General features: G+C 43.9%; 2 protein-coding genes across 5 annotated transcripts in view; both read left to right on the top strand.

The window, feature by feature from the left end:
* The first annotated feature begins 271 nt into the window (after positions 1-271).
* Positions 272-8,353, top strand: PSMD9 (proteasome 26S subunit, non-ATPase 9). The gene is made up of 6 exons (XM_039505887.1): positions 272-431; positions 1,078-1,180; positions 3,998-4,191; positions 5,163-5,264; positions 6,325-6,413; positions 7,473-8,353. Exons 1-6 carry the CDS (start codon positions 315-317, stop codon positions 7,498-7,500), a joined length of 633 nt encoding a protein of 210 aa, XP_039361821.1. The 5' UTR covers positions 272-314; the 3' UTR covers positions 7,501-8,353.
* A 2,411-nt stretch (positions 8,354-10,764) lies between these two features.
* The window catches only part of CFAP251 (cilia and flagella associated protein 251), a 32,514-nt gene continuing 22,053 nt past the window's right edge, over positions 10,765-21,225 (top strand). The window contains exons 1-9 of one of the 4 annotated variants that reach the window (XM_039504530.1): positions 10,765-10,851; positions 12,590-12,891; positions 14,983-15,396; positions 15,946-16,086; positions 16,928-17,037; positions 18,110-18,218; positions 19,279-19,359; positions 20,102-20,179; positions 20,706-20,750. In XM_039504530.1, coding sequence (XP_039360464.1) covers positions 12,607-12,891; positions 14,983-15,396; positions 15,946-16,086; positions 16,928-17,037; positions 18,110-18,218; positions 19,279-19,359; positions 20,102-20,179; positions 20,706-20,750 — 1,263 coding nt within the window. In that variant the 5' untranslated portion in view covers positions 10,765-10,851; positions 12,590-12,606. Of the gene's footprint in view, positions 10,852-10,947; positions 11,261-12,589; positions 12,892-14,982; positions 15,397-15,945; positions 16,087-16,927; positions 17,038-18,109; positions 18,219-19,278; positions 19,360-20,101; positions 20,180-20,705; positions 20,751-21,225 lie in introns of those variants that run through there. The other 3 variants (XM_039504531.1, XM_039504532.1, XM_039504533.1) reach the window with 3 other exon arrangements.

Raw genomic sequence — 21,225 nt, 5'->3', positions numbered from 1 at the left:
CCAGATGTCCCGATTTTATAGGGACAGTCCCAATTTTGGGGTCTTTTTCTCATATAGGCTCCTATTACCCCCCACCGCCTGTCCTGATTTGTCACACTCGCCGTCTGGTCCCCCTACCAGAGCCCTGCATGCCCCCCCCCCCAGGTGTCTGTCAGGCTCAGGGAGGGCGGGGCCTGCTCCACCTGGCTCCACCCACCCACCCGCCCCGCCCACAGCCCAGGGAGGCGGGGCGGTTCTCTGCGTTGCTCCGCCCCCCGCCCAGCCTGCTGCGCGGCACGTGACCCGCGCGCGGGCGTTGTTGCTGGGCCGGGGCGATGGCGGAGGAGGAGGCCGGGCCTGACGCGCTGAGCGTGCGCGAGGTGCAGGAGCTGGTCCGCAGGAAGGATGAGCTCGAGGCCCAGATCAAAGCCTGTTTCGCGGTGCTGGAGGGGGTGAGTGCGCGCGCGGGGGTAGGGGCGGGGCGCTGCGGGGGGCACCCGGGCCTTGCTGACCCCCGCCCCCTCCGCACGCCGGGCTCGGGGGTGTCTGTGCAGCGCTCCGGGCCGCGGGCGGGGGGGTCTGTCCCGTTCACGCCCACAGGGCTCACTGCCGGGGGGGGGCTGTGCAAAGAGCTGTGCTGCGTGTGATGCGTGTCAGCCGGGGTGTGTGTGTGTGTGAGCGCGTGCAATGCACCGTCACATACGCAGTTGGGGGTGTCTGTGCAAAGAGCTGTGCTGTGTGTGATGCGTGTCAGCCGGGGTGTGTGTGTAATGCACCGTCACATACGCAGTTCGTCTGTGCAAAGAGCTGTGCTGCGTGTGATGCGTGTCAGCCGGGGTATGTGTGTGTGTGTGAGCGCGTGCAATGCACCGTCACATACGCAGTTGGGGGGGGTGTCTGTGCAAAGAGCTGTGCTGTGTGTGATGCGTGTCAGCCGGGGTGTGTGTGTAATGCACCGTCACATACGCAGTTGGGGGGGGGTGGAGGGGTTGTGCCAGCCTCAGCTCTGCACTGCCCTGACGCGCTAGTTCAGCCTAATCAACAACTTGTTGAGACCGGAGCAACTTGACACTTTATGAAAGTGTTTCTGCCCTGCAGCAAAAGGGGGTCGGGATGAACGAGCCGCTGGTCGATGCTGAAGGGTATCCACGTGCCGATGTTGATGTGTACCAAGTCCGTGCAGCCAGGCATAACATCATCTGTAAGCAGTTCTGTCCTAAAAAGTCTTCTTTCACAGGGGCTGAGCTAAATTAAACAGACAGCGCTTCTCAGAAGTTTGGTTCTTTGTTTTACAAACATCTGGTTTGGTTTGGTTTTTCTCTTGGCAACTGTACACAAAGAGACATTATTGATAGGAAACTCATCTATTTAAAAGGATGAATTTCTTTAGTTTATTAATAAACAACTTAGATTATTAAAACTCAAAGAATTGCAACCATTTTTATAGTAATAACCTCCTAGTGCTGTTTAATATTTTTTAGGGCTGTCAAGTGATTAACAAAATTAATCATGATGAATTGTGCAATTAAAAAGATTAACTGTGATTAATTGCACTTTTAAACAATAGTGGAATACCATTTATTTAAATATTTTGGATGTTTTCTACATTTTCAAATTTATTTCAGTTAGAACACAGAACACAAAGTGTACAGTGCTCACTTTTTTATTACAAATATTTGTGCTGTAAAAAACAAAAGAAATAGTATTCTTCAGTTCACCTCATACAAGTACTGTTGTGCAATCTCTTTATCATGAAAGTTGAACTTACAAATGTAGAATTATGTACAAAAAACCTGCATTCAAAAATAAAACAATGTAAAATTTTAGAGCCTGCAAGTCCACTCAGTCCTACTCATTGTTCAGCCAGTCACTCAGACAAACAAGTTTGTTTACAGTTGCAGGAGATAATGCCCGCTTTTTATTTACAGTATCACCTGAAAGAGAGATCAGGCATTCACATGGCACTGTTGTAGCTGGCATCACAATATATTTAGATGTCAGATGCACTAAAGATTCACCCACCATGCATTCATGCTGATGACTGGTTCTGTTTGATAACAATCCAAAGCAGTGTGGACCAACATGTTAAATTTTCATCATATGCGCCATATGCCACCATCAGAAGGTTGATTTTCTTTTTTGGTGGTTCGGGTTCTGTAGTTTCCACATGGGAGTGTTGCTCTTTTAAGACTTCTGAAAGCATTCTCCACACCTCATCCCTCTCAGATTTTGGAAGGCGCTTCAGATTCTTAAACCTTGTGTTGAGTGCTATAGCTATCTTTAGAAATCTCACATTGGTACCTTCTTTGCGTTTTGTCAAATCTGCATGAAAGTGTTCTTAAAATGAACATATGCTAGGTCATCATCCAAGAGTGCTATATCATGAAATATATGACAGAGTGCGGGAGAAACAGAGCAGGAGACATACTATTCTCCTCCAAGGAGTTTAGTCAAAAGTGTAATTAATTCATTATTTTTTTTAACGAGCGTCATTGGTATGGAAGCATGTCCTCTGATGAATGGTGGCTGAAACCTGAAGGGACATATGAATGTTTAGCATATCTTACACATAAATACCTTGCAATGTTGCTACAAAAGTGCCATGCGAACACCTGTTCTCACTTTTGGGTGACATAAGTAAGAAGCCAGAAGCATTATCTCCCATAAATGTAAACAGACTTGTTTTATTAGTGATTGGCTGAACAAGAAGTAGGACTGAGTGGGCTTGTAGGCTCTAAAATTTTACATTGTTTTGTTTTTTAGTTCAATTATGTAACCAAAAAAAAATCTAAATTTGTAAGTTGCAGTTTCACAATAAAGAGATTGCATTACGGTACTTGTATGAGGTGAATTGGAAAATACTATTTCTTTTGTTTATTATTTTTACAATGCAAATATTTGTAATAAAAATAACAAAGTGAACACTGTACACTTTGTATTCTGTGTTGTGATTGAAATCAATATATTTTAAAATGTAGAAAAACACCCAAAAATATGTAACAAATTTCAGTTGGTATTCTATTGTTTAACTGTGCGATTAATCACGATTATTTTTGTGGGTGTTAATCACGTGAGTTAACTGCGATTAATCAACAGCCCTAATATTTTCGTTTCACTCAGTTTGGAAAATAAAAATAGTGGGGTCAGTTTGAGTTGTGTTTCTAAGCAGCTTTGCCCTCTGGTCAGGTACTACAAAAGTGCCAGGGCACTGGCTCAGTCATAAAATTGAATCTGTTAAAATGCAGTGTGCAGCATTATTAATGCACCTACTAATGATTAATGAAAACAGTCATATTGTAAAATCTTCCTGTGTTCTTTATAAAATAAATAAAACTAGCTGACATTGTGCCTTTTAAATTTAGTGCTTGCTTTGTATTTGTGGACAAATGTATTATAATAGTCATTGTTTAGCAATAAGTGTTGCATGTAGGGGGTGATTTAATGGAAAGGGAATTCGGTTGCTTAGTGTTTATGTGGACATCGATCTCCCTAGTCCCTATTCTCTGTCTATTCTATGAATATTTTTTTTTTACTGAATTTGTAACATGGCTGTTTCTTCACAACTTGCGTGAACACACAAGTGTGTATATGTACTGTATATCGCTGCTGCTCATGAGCAAGGCTGTGAAACAGCTCTCAGTCTGTAACCATGGCACTGTCGGGTGATGACTGTTGTAATTAGCTAGCCTTACACAGTGGATCCTGTAGTGTATTTGGGAACACTGATTAACTCCCACAGATAGGTAGTCAGAAGCATGGGTTACTAACATAGATTTAATATGGTTCTCAGGTGGCCACACCGGTCAGGGAAACCGAGCTAGGAACAGCTATGCTAGCTGCACATGTTTGTTGATAGCACAGTTTCACTCACAGTGTAGGCCCAAGAGGTACAAAATACTTACTTTTAATTGAAAGCTAAGAATCTCAGCCAGAGAGAGAAATGCATCTGTTAGGTAAGGACTTTAAATGAAAACATGATTGGTCCTGTCTTCTCTGCACTAATGTCTCTCACCCTTAGGTTTGCAGAATGATCACAAGGCCCTAATGCTGCAAGTGGAAAAAGCTCTCCACCAGCTGCATGCCCGAGAGAAGGAGAAGCAGGCAAAGGATGAGGCAGAAGCTCAGGCCGAGGCAATGAATCAGAACCAGAGTCTGCCGCAGCCCTTCGCAAGAGTGAATGCTGTCACGCCAGGTTCTCCCGCCAGCATCTCGGCAAGTTCAATCATCTTGCTTCCAATGGTGCAAACTCCAGTTGGGCCCCAGATATGGCAGGTGGCCCTCCCTACTCACCTGCAATCAGGAGCAGGGTTTGAGCTCCTGTTTTTAAACCATGTTAGAACACCTAGCTAGTGGGTTGGGCATGGGTGTGGGGATCAGAAATGTTTTTTTTTTTCCCCCAGCTTTCCAATTGACACACTATATGACCTTGAGTAAGGCCATGTCACCACTATGTGCCTCAGTTTCCCCATCTCCATAGAAGGAATAATAAATACTACTCCTATATTTCCCTGGGGGGTTGTGAGGGTTAATCTACTCAATTTTGAGAAGCACTTTGAGACTCTTAAATGGAGGCAGTACCTAGATGAGGGGTGGGGAACCTTTTTTCTATCACGGGCCATTGACCCACAGAAAAAAATCAATTGCGGGCCATACACAAAGTTAAAAGCAAGGGTCTGATCAAAAGTCTTCTGCCCCCCTGCCGGAGCCCCAAGGCCTCCCCCCACTGCGGCCCTGAGCCCGGCCCAGGCTAGCCCCCCAATCCCAGAGGAGTGCCGGGAGGGCAGGGCACATGGCCCCAGCCCCAGAGGAGTGCCGGGAAGGCGGGCGGCCCTGGAGTGCTGGACTGCTGGCTGTAGCACAGGGGGACTGGAGGAGCCGCACACTGCGTGGCAGTAAACAGGAGGGGTGGGGCTGGGCAGGGTGGAGCCTCGTCAGTCCATGCCTGGCTGTTTGGGGAGGCACAGCCTTTCCCAGCCTAAGGGACCCGCCGCCCATGCACGGGCTGGATGAAATTAAGCAACGGGCTGAATCCGGCCCATGGGCCATAAGTAACCCACCCCTGACCTAGATGAATGTTCATCAGGTGCTTTAAGGTCCTTGGACGAAAGATGTTATATAAACACAAAGTGTTGTGTGTATGTGAGGGCAAATGATGCTTAGTCTCCTGTTGCTTCTTTGTAAAGGGATTACAGGTTGATGATGAGATCATTGAGTTTGGCTCTGTCGACACACACAACTTCCAGACACTGCAGAATATTGCCACCGTGGTGCAGCACAGCGAAGGGGTGAGCAGGTTACCAGCTTCGGCTGAGTTCTATTTTCAGTCTTTGAACAGAAGGTTACATATTTTTTCTTTTGTGATAGTTGGAAGAGACCATTGGTCTCGGGTTCCCACTCGGGAAACCAAACATTAGGCTCATCCTGCTGCTGCTTTTGATGTGAATGTTGATCCCGTAGCTATACTGTTCAGTACTGTTCCTGAGACCAACTGGGTCCAGTGGAGAACAGTTAAGAATTTGAGTTCTTTCCTGGGCTGACAGAGATGGAAGGGTGTGTAGGCATCATGCTTTGCCCTACTGAGAGTGTCTGCTGCTGGCTGATCAAGGAATAATGGTGATAAGCTTCAGAAAAAGCTGCTTTTGACTCTCCTCAGTAAGAAGAAGAGGTACCCTGCCACGTGGCCTTAAAATTCAATGTTGATAAAAGCAAAATAATGCACATTGGAAAACATAATCCCAACTATACATACAAAATGATGGGATCTAAATCAGCTGTTACCATTCAAGGAAGAGATCTTGGAGTCGTGGATAGTTCTTTGAAAACATCCACTCAATGTGCAGCAGCAGTTAAAAAAGCTAACAGGGGTAGGAACCATTAGGAAGGGGATGCATACATATAAAACCGAAAATATCAAAACACCACTATATAAACCCATGGCATATCCACGCCTTGAATACTGCATGAAGTTCTGGGTGGCCCATCTAGTGTCAGAATTGGAAAAAGTACAGAGAAGGGCAACAAAAATTATTAAGGTTACAGAACAGCTTCCGTATGAGGGGAGTTTAAAAAGATGGTCAGGGATGCAACCCCATGCTCTGGGTGTTCCTAAACCTCTGAGTACTAGATGCTGGGATTGTGAAGGGGTGGATCACTCTATAAATAGTCCTGTTCTTTTCACTCCCTCTGAAGCATTTGGCACTGTCCATTGTTAGAAGACGAGATACTGGGCTAGATGGACCATTGGTCTGATCCAGTATGGCCATTCTTATGTTCTTAGGGGGACAGGGAAATGAGAGCAGGGCCACCTTGACAGGAGAAGATGCTGTTTATTTTCTTGCATTTCAGAAACCACTGAGTGTGACCGTGATTCGTGGCGGCAAGAAATTACACCTCGGGCTCACGCCAAAGCACTGGGCTGGGAAAGGACTGCTGGGGTAGGCATGCCAATTCCTTCCACAGCCTCTGAGTTCAGGTTGGCGAAGTGCATGAATTGTCATGTCATTAACCAGCCTTGAACTGGAAAACGCATTGCTAGGCAGAATGGAGCCTGAGCTTTCTGCCCTCCCCTGGGAATCTACCTCAGCACCAAAGTCTTTGAGTGCCACCTTGCTCATTATTCTGACCTGCCTAGCTAGGGGGGCACTGCTAGCGCTGTACAAATTGCAGTTGCACCCTGTTGTGCCCCACCTGCTTTATAATATGGTTTGGTTTTCTGCGTAGACTGGCCCAAACCATCTAGTTATAACCATGCTACGGTGTCATGTTACAGCCCTGGAGTATAATTCCTTCACTGCAGGAACTGACTTCAGTGGGTATTACTTGTACCATGTGTGTGCCTGAGGGAAATAGGGCCCCATATGTTTTCAGGCTGTAGACTGGATCCTCTAACGCTGGTATAACCTAGTTTTTCAGTCTACCCAGGGAAAACAATCTTTGATTGGGGCACAGCTGTATTGTAGCTGAGGTTCACAAAACTGTTGGAATTATAGTGTAGACAGGATCTTCCCTCTGCAGATTCAGCTGGGTGCAGTATTCTCCTCCACTTAACGGAGTGGATAGGGCTTTCACACAGGATCAGAACCATGGATTCTGCATTAAGGACAGGACTAATTTGTCATGTGGTGTTGGTCATGGTTCACTCTGCTGTGATCACCCTCTCAGATTTGATGATCATCTAGATCCTTCAGTGAAAGACATGATCTAAAAGTCAGTAGTTAAAGATTTAGCTGCAGCAGTGTGGGGAGGTGCATCATATCAAGAGATCAAGTTGGGAATGGGGGACTTAGTCTGGCAGCCCGCTGGCCCACTGGGGAGGCTAAGGAGGTGAGGGGGGCTTTGTTTGGTTAACAGGAGGGGAAGGGTCTGGCTATGGAGCTCTTTACGTAGTAAGCTCAAAGATTACAAAGGGGCTAAGAAAAAATGAATATCTTTCCCCCTATTTCCTTACTCTGGATTGAATGCAGAATTAATTTATTCCTTTACATTTTTTTCAGATGCAATATTCTCCCCTTGCAAAGATAACTGGCTTGGAAGACAATAAGATCAAAGTTTGTACTTTTTGAACTCCAACCTGGTTTGAAAAGTTCCTTTTGCAACCTACATCTACTTGCTGACACTGGAGTGTTTATAATGGGTTCTGAGGCTCTGACCTCCAGCCTGCTGGATATACTGCACCTGAATTGCTTTCAACAGACCTGTGCGTGGTCATGATTAGTAATTGTACTGATTCATAGGGAATAGATTGTAGAGTCATAGGACCTGATTTTGACTTCACTTGCACTGATGTAAATCAGGTGTGAGATCAAAGTAAGGTCCATGCTTTTTGTTTAGTTAGAATCCATGCCAAATTATTCTGTAACATTTAGTGAATGTTTTTTTTTCTGTTTTTTCATGGGAAGTAACATTTACCAATAAAGAATTAAGCTGGGTTTTTGTGTTTTTGGTGAGAATTTACATTCATTTTTAATCTAAAGTCTTCCTGAACAGGTCAGCACATTGTACAAATGTTCTAAGTATTACTCCAATTTCTGGATTGCATTTTATATTGTCAGTGAAATACAAGTGCACACTGAAGAAATGTACAAATATGATTTTGAACATGGTGTTACAAAAACGTTTGTGGTCACTACATCTGAAAGGTTTTTTTTTTTAATTGTTTGATTTATGCTGTCTTAAATTGGTGAGATTGAAGGGGTGCTATGATACTTTCTCATAGCTTGGACTATAATATAGTTCTAAGTTGGTTTATATTGAGTTTCTTGTTAATTTTATTTTCTGTGCTGTAGATTTTGGGTTGCATACACTGCAAGGGAACTTTTATTGGCTTGGTTTGTTTTTAAACCAGTTTCTATTGGAATTCTTTAAAAAAAAAAAAGACACACATACTTGATTTTATTGTATTTGTCATAATTTTTGGAAAAGGTTATTTTTACAAAATCTCAATTTTGAGCAAACTTGGACCTGACAGAAGCAGATCAACATTGGTATTTAAAGATCAGCTGGTCACACTTCTTAATATTGAGGTACCATAGGCTATAATGGATTAATAAATTACACATTTTATAAGTATATTACAGACATGGATAGTATATTATGTATGGTTATAAACACTGGTGTAGAAGGTGTTACCGATGATTTTAAGCCATGGCTTTAAGCAGCCTATTGATCTGTTCAGCTCCATGCCAATTAATTATTAAAACAATTAATTAACTCTTCATATGTGGTAGGCTCGTTTGCTTTTCAGCTATATTCTTCCTGGTGTTTCCTGATGCCTTCAGTCAGAGGAATTGATACATGCCAGCCAGTGTAATCAACAAAGCCTATGTTATCCTTGTAAAATCAGATATAGCGTGCAGGGGGAGAGGCCTAAACTCCCTGCTTAGAGCACAAACAAGGGGCCAGCAAGGAGGAACTGAACAGAAGTAGGACCATATACCAACCTGTTACACCAGTGTAAATGGGAATGAGTGTTTTTGTACTAGTGTAAGTGAGAGTGGAATTTGGCCCTTCTGCCAAATGATGGAATGAATGTTGCTGGGAGTATATAACAATCTATAATCACCAGGTTTTGAACTAACTTGTTGTTTATAACTTTAAGCTGCCAATATAGTACAAAATAATGCTTTCTGAAACTAAATGGATTTTAATAAATACCAAAACTAAATGACCACTAGAAATATAAAATGGGTTTCATCTCCCTGCTCTGGTGGTGTATAGATGCTGTAAACCACTTACAAAGTGCAGGGGTGGAATCACTGCATTGGCTTTCCGTAAGTGGACTTAACGCTAGACCTTGTAGAAGCCCCAGGCTAGTGGGTATGAGAGAGAAGCTAGGGACTAGAGTGGGGGTGCCAGGGGTGGGAAGAGGCAGGACTGACTGCAAACCACTATATTCATACTTGTTCTGCAAGCCAGAGGATGTCTGCGGGAATCTAGAGAGGCCATTGGCTAACCTAATTATGCCAGAGGCTATTTTTGCTCCTCGAACAGACCAGAAGCGGGAGGGGGAAAATGTAGCTTAAAACCATCTTTAATTCCTCTCCCATTGAATGCATCTCAGGGGTGCGCAGCACAGAGTCTTGGCCTTAACCTTTCAATAGAGCCTAAAACTGGCTTCGCTTTGAATTTTAGCCAAGGTCCCAGCCCTGCAAGTGTCCAGGTGTGTTAAATTAAAGGCAGCAGTTCCTGTTTGTATGTGCTTTCATCAGTCATTGTCTCTCTTATCTCAACTCCTTAAAGGATGCACGTTCCATGTCATACATAAATACACACCCAAGAGTCGTTTATACTTTTTGCTTCATGGGTCTCAGACAGTAGTAGCTTCACACCTCACGCAGTCAAGTACCTCTTGAGCGTGAAAAAAACCCTAGTGTTTCGAAGGATAGCAAAATTTACTTTCTTTTTCAAGAGTATCACGCTGCATATCGTGCATGAGGAAAACAACTTAGATTTAGAAATCGTTATTTCTACGTAGTCAAGAGAGTTTAAAGTTCATGATCTTTTAAGGGAAGATATTTTAAGCTATATATTTGCAAACGTTTTAAAAGAAGCATTACCCTCCACAGCCCCTTTAGTGGATTGTTTGTACAAGTGCTGTCCAACCTGAGGACCAAATGCCTTATTTCCAACAGGTAAAACAGTCAAAAGTCAATAGTTTGGGGCAGATTCTCTAGCTTGCTCTGCTCCATTTGCCCCACTCAGGAGGTACAAAGAGCCGCGTTAGTGGTTGGAAGATGTGGGAGAAGAGAGAAGGGGAAATGAGGGAGGATGATTTAGTAGTGCCAATTCCTTGCTATTTTATCACGGGTCCCAGGGTTTTTGAAGTTTTTCTCAAAGCCGCAGCTCCTGGAGTCGTGATTACAGGTGATTCTGAAAGGCAGTGATATGGCACAGAAAACTTGACATAATTAATTAAATGGGGCCTTGTGGTACTCATGGGCCATGTTCCAGGGGAGTCTGGCTCTTCTTTAGAGGCTGGGTTCATGTTGTACAGGAACTCACAACAGTGGTACCTCTTGTAGGCATGAATGGGATCTGGGTGTGGGCAGCTGCTTGGGTCCTGTTAGCCAGTGTCCTGCAGGAGGGATTGGGGATGGCCTGTGTACCATGAACTCAGGAGCAGCCAGTGGAAGAAAGGAAGTACCTCCTATCCCCCAGCCCCTGAGGAATACCCCCGAGCCAGGTAGTGCCTTAGTGTCCACCACTTCTCCCCTTCTCTCACCCCCACACAACAAGCTCCTCTGCAACTGCTCTTTCCAGCCTGTCTCTCACTGCCTGCAGCACCAGCAGCAGTTACTATGGGAACAGGCTTCAGATACAAACAGAACAGGGGAGCTCCAGGCTGCCGAGCTGGGGCTGAGGCTGCTGCAGTAGGTGAGGCTGAGGGGGGTTTGAGAGGGATGGGGGGGGTCCTATTGAGAGTGATTTGGGGCAAGGCCTGAGGAAAGGGGGGTTGTGGCTAAGCGTCTGAGGGAGCAAGGTTTGAGGGAGCCTGGCCAAGGGAATGGAAAGGTTTTGGAGAGTCAGAGGAGGTTAGAGGGATGTGAAGAATGAGCAGCAGAAGTCCTAGGAGAGATGGGGGGGTCTGGATAAGGCAGCAGGAACAGGTGGGAGGTTCTTCAACAATACTCCCTAGTGGCCACAAGCAGTTGGAATGACAGAGGCGCACCGCCGGTGTATTTTGGAGCTGATCTTCCCAACTCCATTCCTGTCTCACCGACAGTCAGGATGAGACTGATCCTGATTTCTGACACGGCGAGGGAGCTAAATCGTTAATATCCTGGTCAGTAATGACCCTCGCTGGAGATAAATGTGTTTTGGCTGGTGCAAAAATGTGTGGTGATTTGAAAAAAAAGAAAAAGAAAAAGAAAAACGTCTGTGCCCTTAGATACCAACCAGAGATTTAGGTATGAGCTAAAGTATGCAGCGTGCATCCACGGGGCATGTGTAGATGCCCAAACTCGGTGTATGTACAATATGATGTTTGAACTGAAGGAGGGTGACGGGATTCCCTGCCTCTGCTGGGGTTAATGTCTCGCTGTGGACATGGCTAACAGATGGCTCTCAATCCTTCACACAGCAACAGCATTGTCTGCAGAGCAAATATTTTGTCCGTCAGTCTGTACTAAATGATGTGTATTTTCAAAACAATTTCCCAAGGGAGGAGATCCCCCACCCCTTGCATGCCAGTCGCTAATTGGAGAGTTTTATCTAGGGAAGGAGCCAAAACCAGACCTCATTTTTTCATTTTGAGGTGAGCCATGGGGCTCTGATTTGAAGGCTTGGATATAAACTTGTCCCTAAGGGTTGGGGTCCAGGTGGTATGTACAAGCATAAGGGACCTGTTTTCTGGTTCTAGTGCGGATGCAACCAAAATCTCATGAGAACAGCCATCCTCAAAAGCTCTCTGCTTACAAGATTTCTGTGCTTTTGAACTGAACCTCAGCCCTTGTTTGGCCATGAATCCAGACCCCAAAGTCAGCCTAAAACTAATCTGGGTCTGAACAAAGTGCCAATCTCTAGCTTTATCCCCCTTTCTCTAAATTAGACACTGTGACAGAGGTACATATCTAAGAGGGAACATCTCTGCCCCAAGGAACTACAGGGGCTTTAGATACATGCAGGCCGGGATAGAGGGACATATGGTAATTCAAGCTGGAACGAGTGACTGCTCACATGCTATAGAACTACTTCTGGGATTCTAAATGTTTACGTGGCTGACCTGGAAATCTAACCTGGTGTTTCTGTATCCATTTTTGTTTTCCACTTTAAAGGAATTCTAGTGCTCAAAGAAGTGAGAGGGGTTGAATGGTTTTGGCTAGGATGCCACGACTAATGTAGAGTAGGCCCCTATCGTCCTATACACAGTTCTGCCACCCTTCCTGGGCAATTATGGCAAACTGTAAGGTAATTTTAATACTTTGGACCAATTTTACATCACCAGCTCCTTTCGCCTGGGGATTTTGCCCAAGATCAAAGGTACTATTGGTTTCCCATCTGATATACCTCCATACCCCCACCCTTTCAGGGAAATGGACTCTGATCTAAAGAGCTTTTGTGGTAAATGCTGGGAATAGCAGGGAAGAAAATCTAATAATGTGTATTTTGGAAGGAAGTTTGTAGGAGAAGATGGCTGATGATTCTAATGAAACCCCACTGGAGGAACCAGCAGGAGGAAGTATAGAAGGAGATGAAGCTTCAGAAGAAACTCCACAAAATGAACAAGGGGCTCAGGAGACTGAGTTACCCAAGCAGGTCACCGAAATGCCAGCTGATGTGATAGCAGGTGATACAGAATCCATGGACATTTTGGAAACGGAAACCCAGGCCCCAACAACCACAGCAGCCAATTTCTCAGTGGACGCTGCCACTCCTGAGACACAAGAGAACGAACTGAGCATCACAAGTCCACATGTGAGTATGGATATCCTATAACAGACTTCCTATTGCCAGCTCTCCAGCTGGGATCCCTATGATGTCACAAGAAGGGTGTATTCCATTCAGTGCACCTTTTTATTTGTGATCTTTTCTATGGTGTCTTTCATGCTCACTGAATCACACTGCCCTTGTATGGAGTTAACTAAAGCCTCAGCAGGGTCAGATTCTACCCTCTTCCATCCATACAATTCCACAGAGTCTGGCTCACAGAGTTCAATGGAAAATAACAGTAAAGGGAGACATGATTGTTTCCAGTAGCAAATTCTATAGCTCAGGTGAAATTCTATAGCTAAGGAGGAGTTTCCATTCAGTCCCCATTTACAAACACTCATAATATTCTTAAACAATTTCCTTTTCTGGCCAAAGCTTCCTCTGCTTCATGTCAGTCCAGTCATGAATACACTGTGTTTTAGTTATGAGTGAGGGAAACCTAGATTATTCCATATGCTTCCATGAACTTTTGACATTCATGTAGCTTGAAAACCAGGGAGGCTAGAAACTCCAAACTAGGCTTGTTTCTGTGGCAAGATCCTGCACAAGAAGCTCCTAAAGCCGTTTAAGTTGTCGTTGGGTGAGAGGCAAACTATTGTCATAGATCAAAAACTGTAGGAGACAGAAAACCAAGGGTAGAATTAGATGGTCAATATTCATCATGGCAACAAGTTAATGGTAGGGTCCCTCAAGGGTCGGAACTAGATCCAGTGCTATTGAATATATTTCTTAACGCTCTAGAAAGGGGGGTGAGTAGTGAGGTAGCAAAATTTCTTTTTTTGTTTTCCCTGTTAAATAATGTATATGTGACTATTTTAGATTTCCTGTTGTTAAATGTGTAGCATGCAGTGCAGAGGATGTGCAATGTAGCCAAGTTAAAATTACTGGCAAATCCTTAACCTTTGCATTTCCTGATTTTTTTATTTTATTTCATTTTATTTCCCAACCTTAGCATGGATTTGATATTTGTTCCCTGCAAAGCATCGGGGCCACCTATGACACTGTAAACATGATCAATAATGTTTCTGCATGTAACATAAAATGTCTGGGGCAGGGAGCAAAATGTGTGTTCATCTGAGCTTGAAAATGATATAGAGAGTTGTTCAGGAATTCAGAAAGCTAGTCTAGATTACTGGCGCTGCAGAGAAGAAGTCTCTTTCATTAACAGCAGTGAGATTGAATGAAGGGATCTAGAGGAGGCCAGGACTGCATGAACAGAAGGACCATAGAGGGGAGAAAAGAGACATTTTCTATCAGGTTATCTGGAGCAAATTCAAGGAGGGTTTTAAAAACACGCAGAGGAATTGATTGATGCCACAGCCCTAAAATAGGTTCTTATTTTATGGTGTGGCTGGAATCCAAGATAGAATTGATCGCATTTTAATAACCAATGGAATTGAAGCATGTAGATGAATGTCAATCCACTGCATGAAGATTGGATGAGTTACAGAGGTGGTAAGGGAGACAATGCAGCACAGAAGAGATTAAATACATTTTTCATTCTGCAAAGTGTACATTGAAGCCTTTGTAAAAAGCAACAAAGAGTCCTGTGGCACCGTATAGACCAGGGGTCAGCAACCTTTCAGAAGTGGGGTGCCGAGTCTCCATTTATTCACTCTAATTTAAGGTTCCGTGTGCCAGTAATACATTTTAACATTTTTAGAAGGTCTCTTTCTATAAGTCTATAATATATAACTAAACTATTGTTGTATGTAAAGTAAATAAGGTTTTTAAAATGTTTAAGAAGCTTCATTTAAAATTAAATTAAAATGCAGAACCCCCCGGACCGGTGGCCAGGACCCGGGCAGTGTGAGTGCCACTGAAAATCAGCTCGCGTGCCGCCTTCGGCACTCGTGCCATAGGTTGCCTACCCCTGTTATAGACTAACGGGCGTATTGGAGCATGAGCTTTCGTGAGTCTGGCGCATGCATCTGACGAAGTGGGTATTCACCCACGAAAGCTTATGCTCCAATACGTCTGTTAGTCTATAAGGTGCACAGGACTCTTTGTTGCTTTTTACAGATCCACACTAACACGGCCACCCCTCTGATAATTGAAGCCTTTATTTGTTTTAAGGAACTGGTGGCTGATGTCACTGAAGGGCCATCAGAGGAAAGAGAAGAAACTGCAGCAATAACAGGAACATTAGAAGATCTTGGACAAGATGAACAGCAGGTACCCACAGTGCCGCAATGGGAGAGCGAGGCTCCTGCTAGACTACCAAGCTCCACCAAGGTGGAGCAGGACATGCAGCCAATAGGCCAAGAGGCACAAGAAAGTGACCAGAAAAATCTGAGGGACAAAGAGAGTTTAGCAGATCAGGAAAGCCGGAGCATAGAAGCAGGTGCTGAAATGAGCCAAGAAGAGACAGGATCCTTAGAAGCACCAATCACTGCCAGCTCAGCTCCAGCCGAGGAGGAGTCACTAGTGTCCTCAGCCACCCCTGGCTTGTTGTTTGAAGAGGATGAACACATCAAAACACATCCAATTGTGAGTATTTTACAGAGTTCAAAGCAGGGCCTAGGGAATGGGAAATTTCATGCTAGTGAAAAAGACCAGCTCATCACAAATGAAGTAATCTTTTAGCTTCATGAGAGACATAGTTTTGATTTTAAAGTTTATTTTTTGACTAAAAATAATAATGCATTTGTAGGAGGTTGAAATTAGTGTCAGCTCACTCATCTCAGGAAACCTGATGCTCAATGTTCAGTGTCAAAGGTTATTCTGATGGCCTTTTGCTCTGTCACATCTAACCAGCACTAGCTGCATTTTCAGTCTTCTGCCAATCAAAACAGCTTTAATGGGTCATAGGGCAACTTATTATGAGAAGGGTTTTGCTCCAGTGTTCTTGGCCAAGTGTGGTGTTGTGTGTTGCTGTCCTTCTTCTGAAGGGTGGCAGGATATCAGTGGGGATGGAGGGGGTTGTAACTGATGCATATTGGGCTCCTTTAGGATCACAGATGCTAAAAGTAAGAGAGATTATGTTTTATTATAATTCTGTCAATGCTTGGCATAAAAAAGTAACTGTGTTCCTTACAGAGTTTGTCTTGGACATTTGGTTACAATAGCCACCTCCCTGTTTACAGTCTACTTGATGAAGAGCACAGAGTGATCCTATACGTTTCCTCTCACACTGCTGTGATCCATGACATACTCAGAAACCGGCAATATCATCTACAGGTACAGAAACCCATTCCCAGAGAGCACTCTTCCCACAGGTACTCATCCCCATTGCTAGAGAACCCAGAACCCCACTGCATTATCTGCAGGTTCAGAACCCTGTTCTTCCAGGTGCAGAACCCCACCCACAGCAAGGGAAGTAGAAGGCTCATACTGGAATCTAAAAAACATTTGGGTGACCTTTTTGTCTATCACATCTACCCAGCTTCAGCTGCATTTTCACTGTTCTGCCAGCCAAGAGAGCTTTAATGAATCTCTGTTTATCTTCAGCTGACTTGGCTCTTCAGACGTTTCTGATATAATGATACTGTACTTAACAGAGAAGTATTTATAAATTGCGTATATGGCTGCAGAGTGCTCTGCGCATTCTTGGGCTCTGTATAAGTAATAAATAATCCTATAATACACTTTATAATCATATACCTTATACTTGAACTATGAATTGTATCTGCACTGAGGTAGAGCCTTTTCAAAGATTTGTATTATTCTGTTATGAATTATAAAACATGTACATAGCGCTGTAGATTTACTCTCCGCTTTATACATACAGAGAAGTCATGTTCTGTTTCCTTCCCTTGCCATATTGACACGACAAGACACAGGGCAACAAATTCAGAGAGAGGGACTGGGGGATTATAGATGGGGTAAAGAAGGAAGTACTCCTAGATAAGGTGGGTTTGAAAGGGGAGAGAGAGGAGGACCTTGACAGATATGGACATGGAGACTGTCACAGGTGCAATGTACAGTATGTGCAGTTTAATTAGGCCTTTGCTGAATGATGGCTTTAAATAAATGTTCTTCCTAGATCTTTCAAGGCACATTTCTTATTTTGACTCTCTAGGGTCACTCTAATTCTATTTCTTGTCTATGTGTAAGTGAAGACAGACGATGGATTGCAACAGCTGACCAGGGACCTGATAATCTAATCATTGTGTGGGATGCCTTCTCAGGGTAAGTTCCTAGGTGTTTAGAAAGCCCCTGTTTGAGAACCTTCTTTCTTTCCTGTAGCAAATGTTCCTGATTGCTCAGGAGATGCCACTTTCTCAGCATTCTGGGTAATCACCAAGTAACCTTCTCATAACAGTATTAGCAAAAACCAAAATTTAGACTCACAAAACAAGACATAGGAAAACTTCTTGAGCCAATATAACAGTTATTAAGCAATTTCAGCTTTTAGTTTAGACAAAAATAATTACATAGTCCAAGAGCGCAGGAAGGAAAAATAGACCAAGCAGACAAGGCACCCATGGTGGAGTAATGGCTTCAGTTTCAAATCACTCCAGTGCAGATAGAGCCACGTAAGATCTGTCAGAGCTCCCCTAGGCCAAGATTTTCAAACTTCTCTGCCTAAGGTTAGGCTCCTACATTCATAATTGGGCACCTAATTTTACTCACCTATTTGTTATATCTTGGCCCTAGTTCTTAGAATTCTGAGTGCTCGGCGACATTGGCTGTTGGCTGTAAGCCCCTTCCCCACATTCCCAGCTGGCACTGCTGCAGCTCCCGCCAGAACAGTCTCAATCAGACCCCAAATATGCAAGAAGCAGGAGCTACCCTCGAAACATCAATTAAATCCTAGAAACATGCAACCATCAATGAGAATTGTCCAGAAATTACAGTCAGAAGAGCCTCTCAAATAAGAAGCTAAACCAGGGCTTGAAAGCAACACTGCAGCTTAGAAGAGGACCCCAGATTCAGAGGGGAGTGGGTGGGACTCCTATGTGATGATACTTTCAAAAAAGAAGCATGATAGGTAATTTCCCCGGCTTTATCTGTACTATAGAAGCAGGATTCCCAGTCTTGCAGTGTCTGGAATCTTATTTGAATTAGTTTGTAACAGCTCAGGGTTATTGTTCCTTCTCCCCCACCCCTCAGTTATGGTAAAAGGAAGCTTCCAAAATGACAGGTCATAGAATTTTGTGAAAAGGGTTTTGGGGGAATTAGGGGGGAGGGATGAGAGCTAAAAAAGATATTGCAAGTAGTTGTTACTGTAATTAGTGACTGTGTATGTATTGTTCTGCAGGATTCCCGTGCATACGATATTTGATAGTCACCCAGAAGATGGGGTTGGTGCTATTGCTATTTCCCAGGATGCTAAGTATTTGGTAACACTTGGTGCTGGCAAAATACAGGTAAAGAACATGTTTTCTCTGTTGCAGCCTGTAGATATTGAACCTTGCAAACTTGCACCAGTGTAACTAAGAGGAGGACATGCACCAGAGTTGGGTAAAATTGGTCAGGTTGGAGGTTGCTTTTGCAAAATCATGTCAGCTGGGTTTTGGTTTTACTAACTCAGAGGTAGCTCAGATCTGGATTTCATTTATCTTAAAGCTACAAAGTTCAGAAACCTGTATAAGTCAGGATAAACGATTCTGACTTTGACAGATCTTTAGTTAACCTGATTACAGTAACTAGCGATATCCAGTGCCGTCACCTTACATTTCAGGCAGAAAAACAACATTAATTTTTTTTGTTAGTTTCTGACCGTATTGTCAATCTTCTCCAGTATGTGAGTAGTGGTATAATGTGAGGCCTAGCTAGCAGCAGTATAAAGGGAGTTCCCAGCAAAGTCAGTTTTGCTATGCAATTCACACCCAACATCAATGCCAAAATTATGCCAGGGCTGAAGCTAGTGGGAAGTCATATTAAATGCTAATGCTGTCTCCCCATCCTCCATGTACACAACTGAAAACCATCAAACTCATGTTTGCTTGAGTTCACCTGAGTCAGGATTAGAACCCAGGCCTGCAGAAGTGAAAAGCTAATGCCATAACTTCTTGCATTATTCTGCACCCTCAGGCCAATCTTCACTGGCAAAGAGCCAAGTTAAAACATGGTTCAAATCTAGCTGCAGCAAGACTGATTTATAACATGGTTTTGAACAATCTGTGGGAAGCAGAGCCCAAACTCTGTTGATCTCCAGTTCAAAAAGGATGCCTGACTGCAGGCCTGACCATGCTGGATATTAATTTGTGACTTTACAGATTATCAATATCTCATATAATCAATTTTTAAAAATTCCATACTAACCAGCAAGACCCTACTGGGCTCAGTTCTGCTCCCATGTTCCCCCATGCAACCCCACTGACTTTACTGGAGTCACTGCAGTTGAATGAGCAGGACTAGGCTCATTTAATTCAATAGTGTGTAGAATGTTACACTGATGTCACTTTGCTTTCCCCTATTGGCCAGAGAGTTTGCATTTGGAAGTGGACTTCACCTGAAGAGAAACCTATGTGTAGTGTAGAATTGCAACCTGCATTTGGTTATCAGGTGAGTGATTCTAATTGTTAAAGGGGCTTAGGAGAGTGGAAACAAACCATTGTTAAACAGTGTGACTGTATTAAGTCATTCCTGCCCTTGGGGCAGGAACAGGGCTGGGTGGAGGACAAGAATATTGTTGCATTCTTGTATTCTTGTGCAGGGACCTGTGCAACCCCAGGTATATGTTAGAGCAGCCCCAGGGACACTATAACTTACACTCTGCTTCTGCCCATGACCTTCTATAGGCCCTGAGAATAGCAATAGAGCAGGGCACTTCAGTCATGCCTACGACCTTCTGCACCAGCTGTAGTGACCTCTCAGCGGCAGGTACAAAGTAGAGCCCTGATGCCAGCTTTACAACAGCCAGGGTGGCATTCCTCATAGGTAGGGTGACCAGACAGCAAGTGTGAAAAATCGGGACAGTGGGTGGGGGGTAATAGGAGCCTATATAAGAAAAAGTCCCAAATATCAGGACTGTCCCTATAAAATCAGGACATCTGGTCTCCCTACTCATAGGGTCACACTCACAAGGCTCCATTACACTGCCAGAACGACATAAGAAGGCCTCAGTGAAACTGATCATCAGGCCCTATGGGTCAAATTCTCTGCAGATTAACACATTACATTTCTGATGAGAATGGATGTTGTGCAGCACAGCACCCCACCAGGCCCAAGCAGTAAAACGGAGATGTGTAAATGCCATAGATGGGCCAACATGAATTTTAACCTAACTTTAACTTTTTAATTTCAGAACTACATTGTTTTTAATCCAAAAAATCACAAGGAACTAGTCAGCAACAGTAAAACTCAAGTGATATTTTATCTATGGGTAAGTAGACATAGGAGTTAATGTGATTTTGTAGTTCTTGTGCCACAAGAATAAGATAATTCTGGGAGGGGAAAAAATATCCCAACAGTCTAATTACACTACTTTAATAGATAAAAGGGAAAAGCTGAGCATACTGTGGCTCTGGGTTCTAGAGAGGCAGCATGGCCTAATGGAAAGGGCACTGGATGCGGGCTCAGGAGTCCTGCTTTCTATGCCTGGTTCTGCCAGTTGTGTGACCTTGGGCAAATCACTTAACCTTTCTGTTTCCCCTCCAACCTATTGTCTGTCTACTTACTGTAAGATCTTCAGGGCAGAAGATTTCATTTTTACTATTTGCACAGTGCCTACCACAATGAAGCCCCAATCTTGGGTGTGGTGACCAGATGCTACTGTAATAATAAATAATAATGTAATATTAGTGCCCAGATAACACACTGATGGGCATGTTAGAGCCTCTTTTTTGATCAAAGTCCATTTTAAAAATTATCGTCTTTATGTGGAACAAGTTCTCTGTATTTCTCCTCAGGACAGTACCGGTTTGCAGTGCAGCGCTCCTCATCTAACTGACAGAGTGAGTACTGGAAATGGACACCACTGCTTTAGCTGGTTTGCTTTTCTTCTGGCAGTGACGACCAGTCTGTCTTACCAAACAAGCACAATGTCCTGAATGGAGTGCACTTGCTAAGTCCCTCCACATCACAGTGTATCCCCCGGTCTCTAGTTTATGGTACTTTGTGATTGTTATTGTAAAGTAACATTTTGGACATTGGTTGATTGTGAGAGGCTGCATGGCTCTCTAGGGACTCTGTGGCTACTGGAGGGGACAGTCTGTGGTTGCTGGGAGGAGAGGTCAGGATGGGACTCCCAGAAAGAGCTGGTCCTGTTGCATCTCCTGCTGCAGGACCTTCCTCCTCCTGCCTGCATGGCAGACTTGCCTCTGCTGGGTCCCACCATGGGCTGGGGACAGTCACTTCCTAATGTGCATGGAGCTGGGGAGCCGTTTCGTACTGAAGAGGCATGTGCTGCCAATAGCCTGCTGAGGCAAT

This window comes from Mauremys reevesii, linkage group 18 (genome assembly GCF_016161935.1).
Source record: "Mauremys reevesii isolate NIE-2019 linkage group 18, ASM1616193v1, whole genome shotgun sequence".
Lineage (NCBI taxonomy): Eukaryota > Metazoa > Chordata > Testudines > Geoemydidae > Mauremys > Mauremys reevesii.
This window is presented reverse-complemented; position numbering and strand designations above follow the sequence as displayed.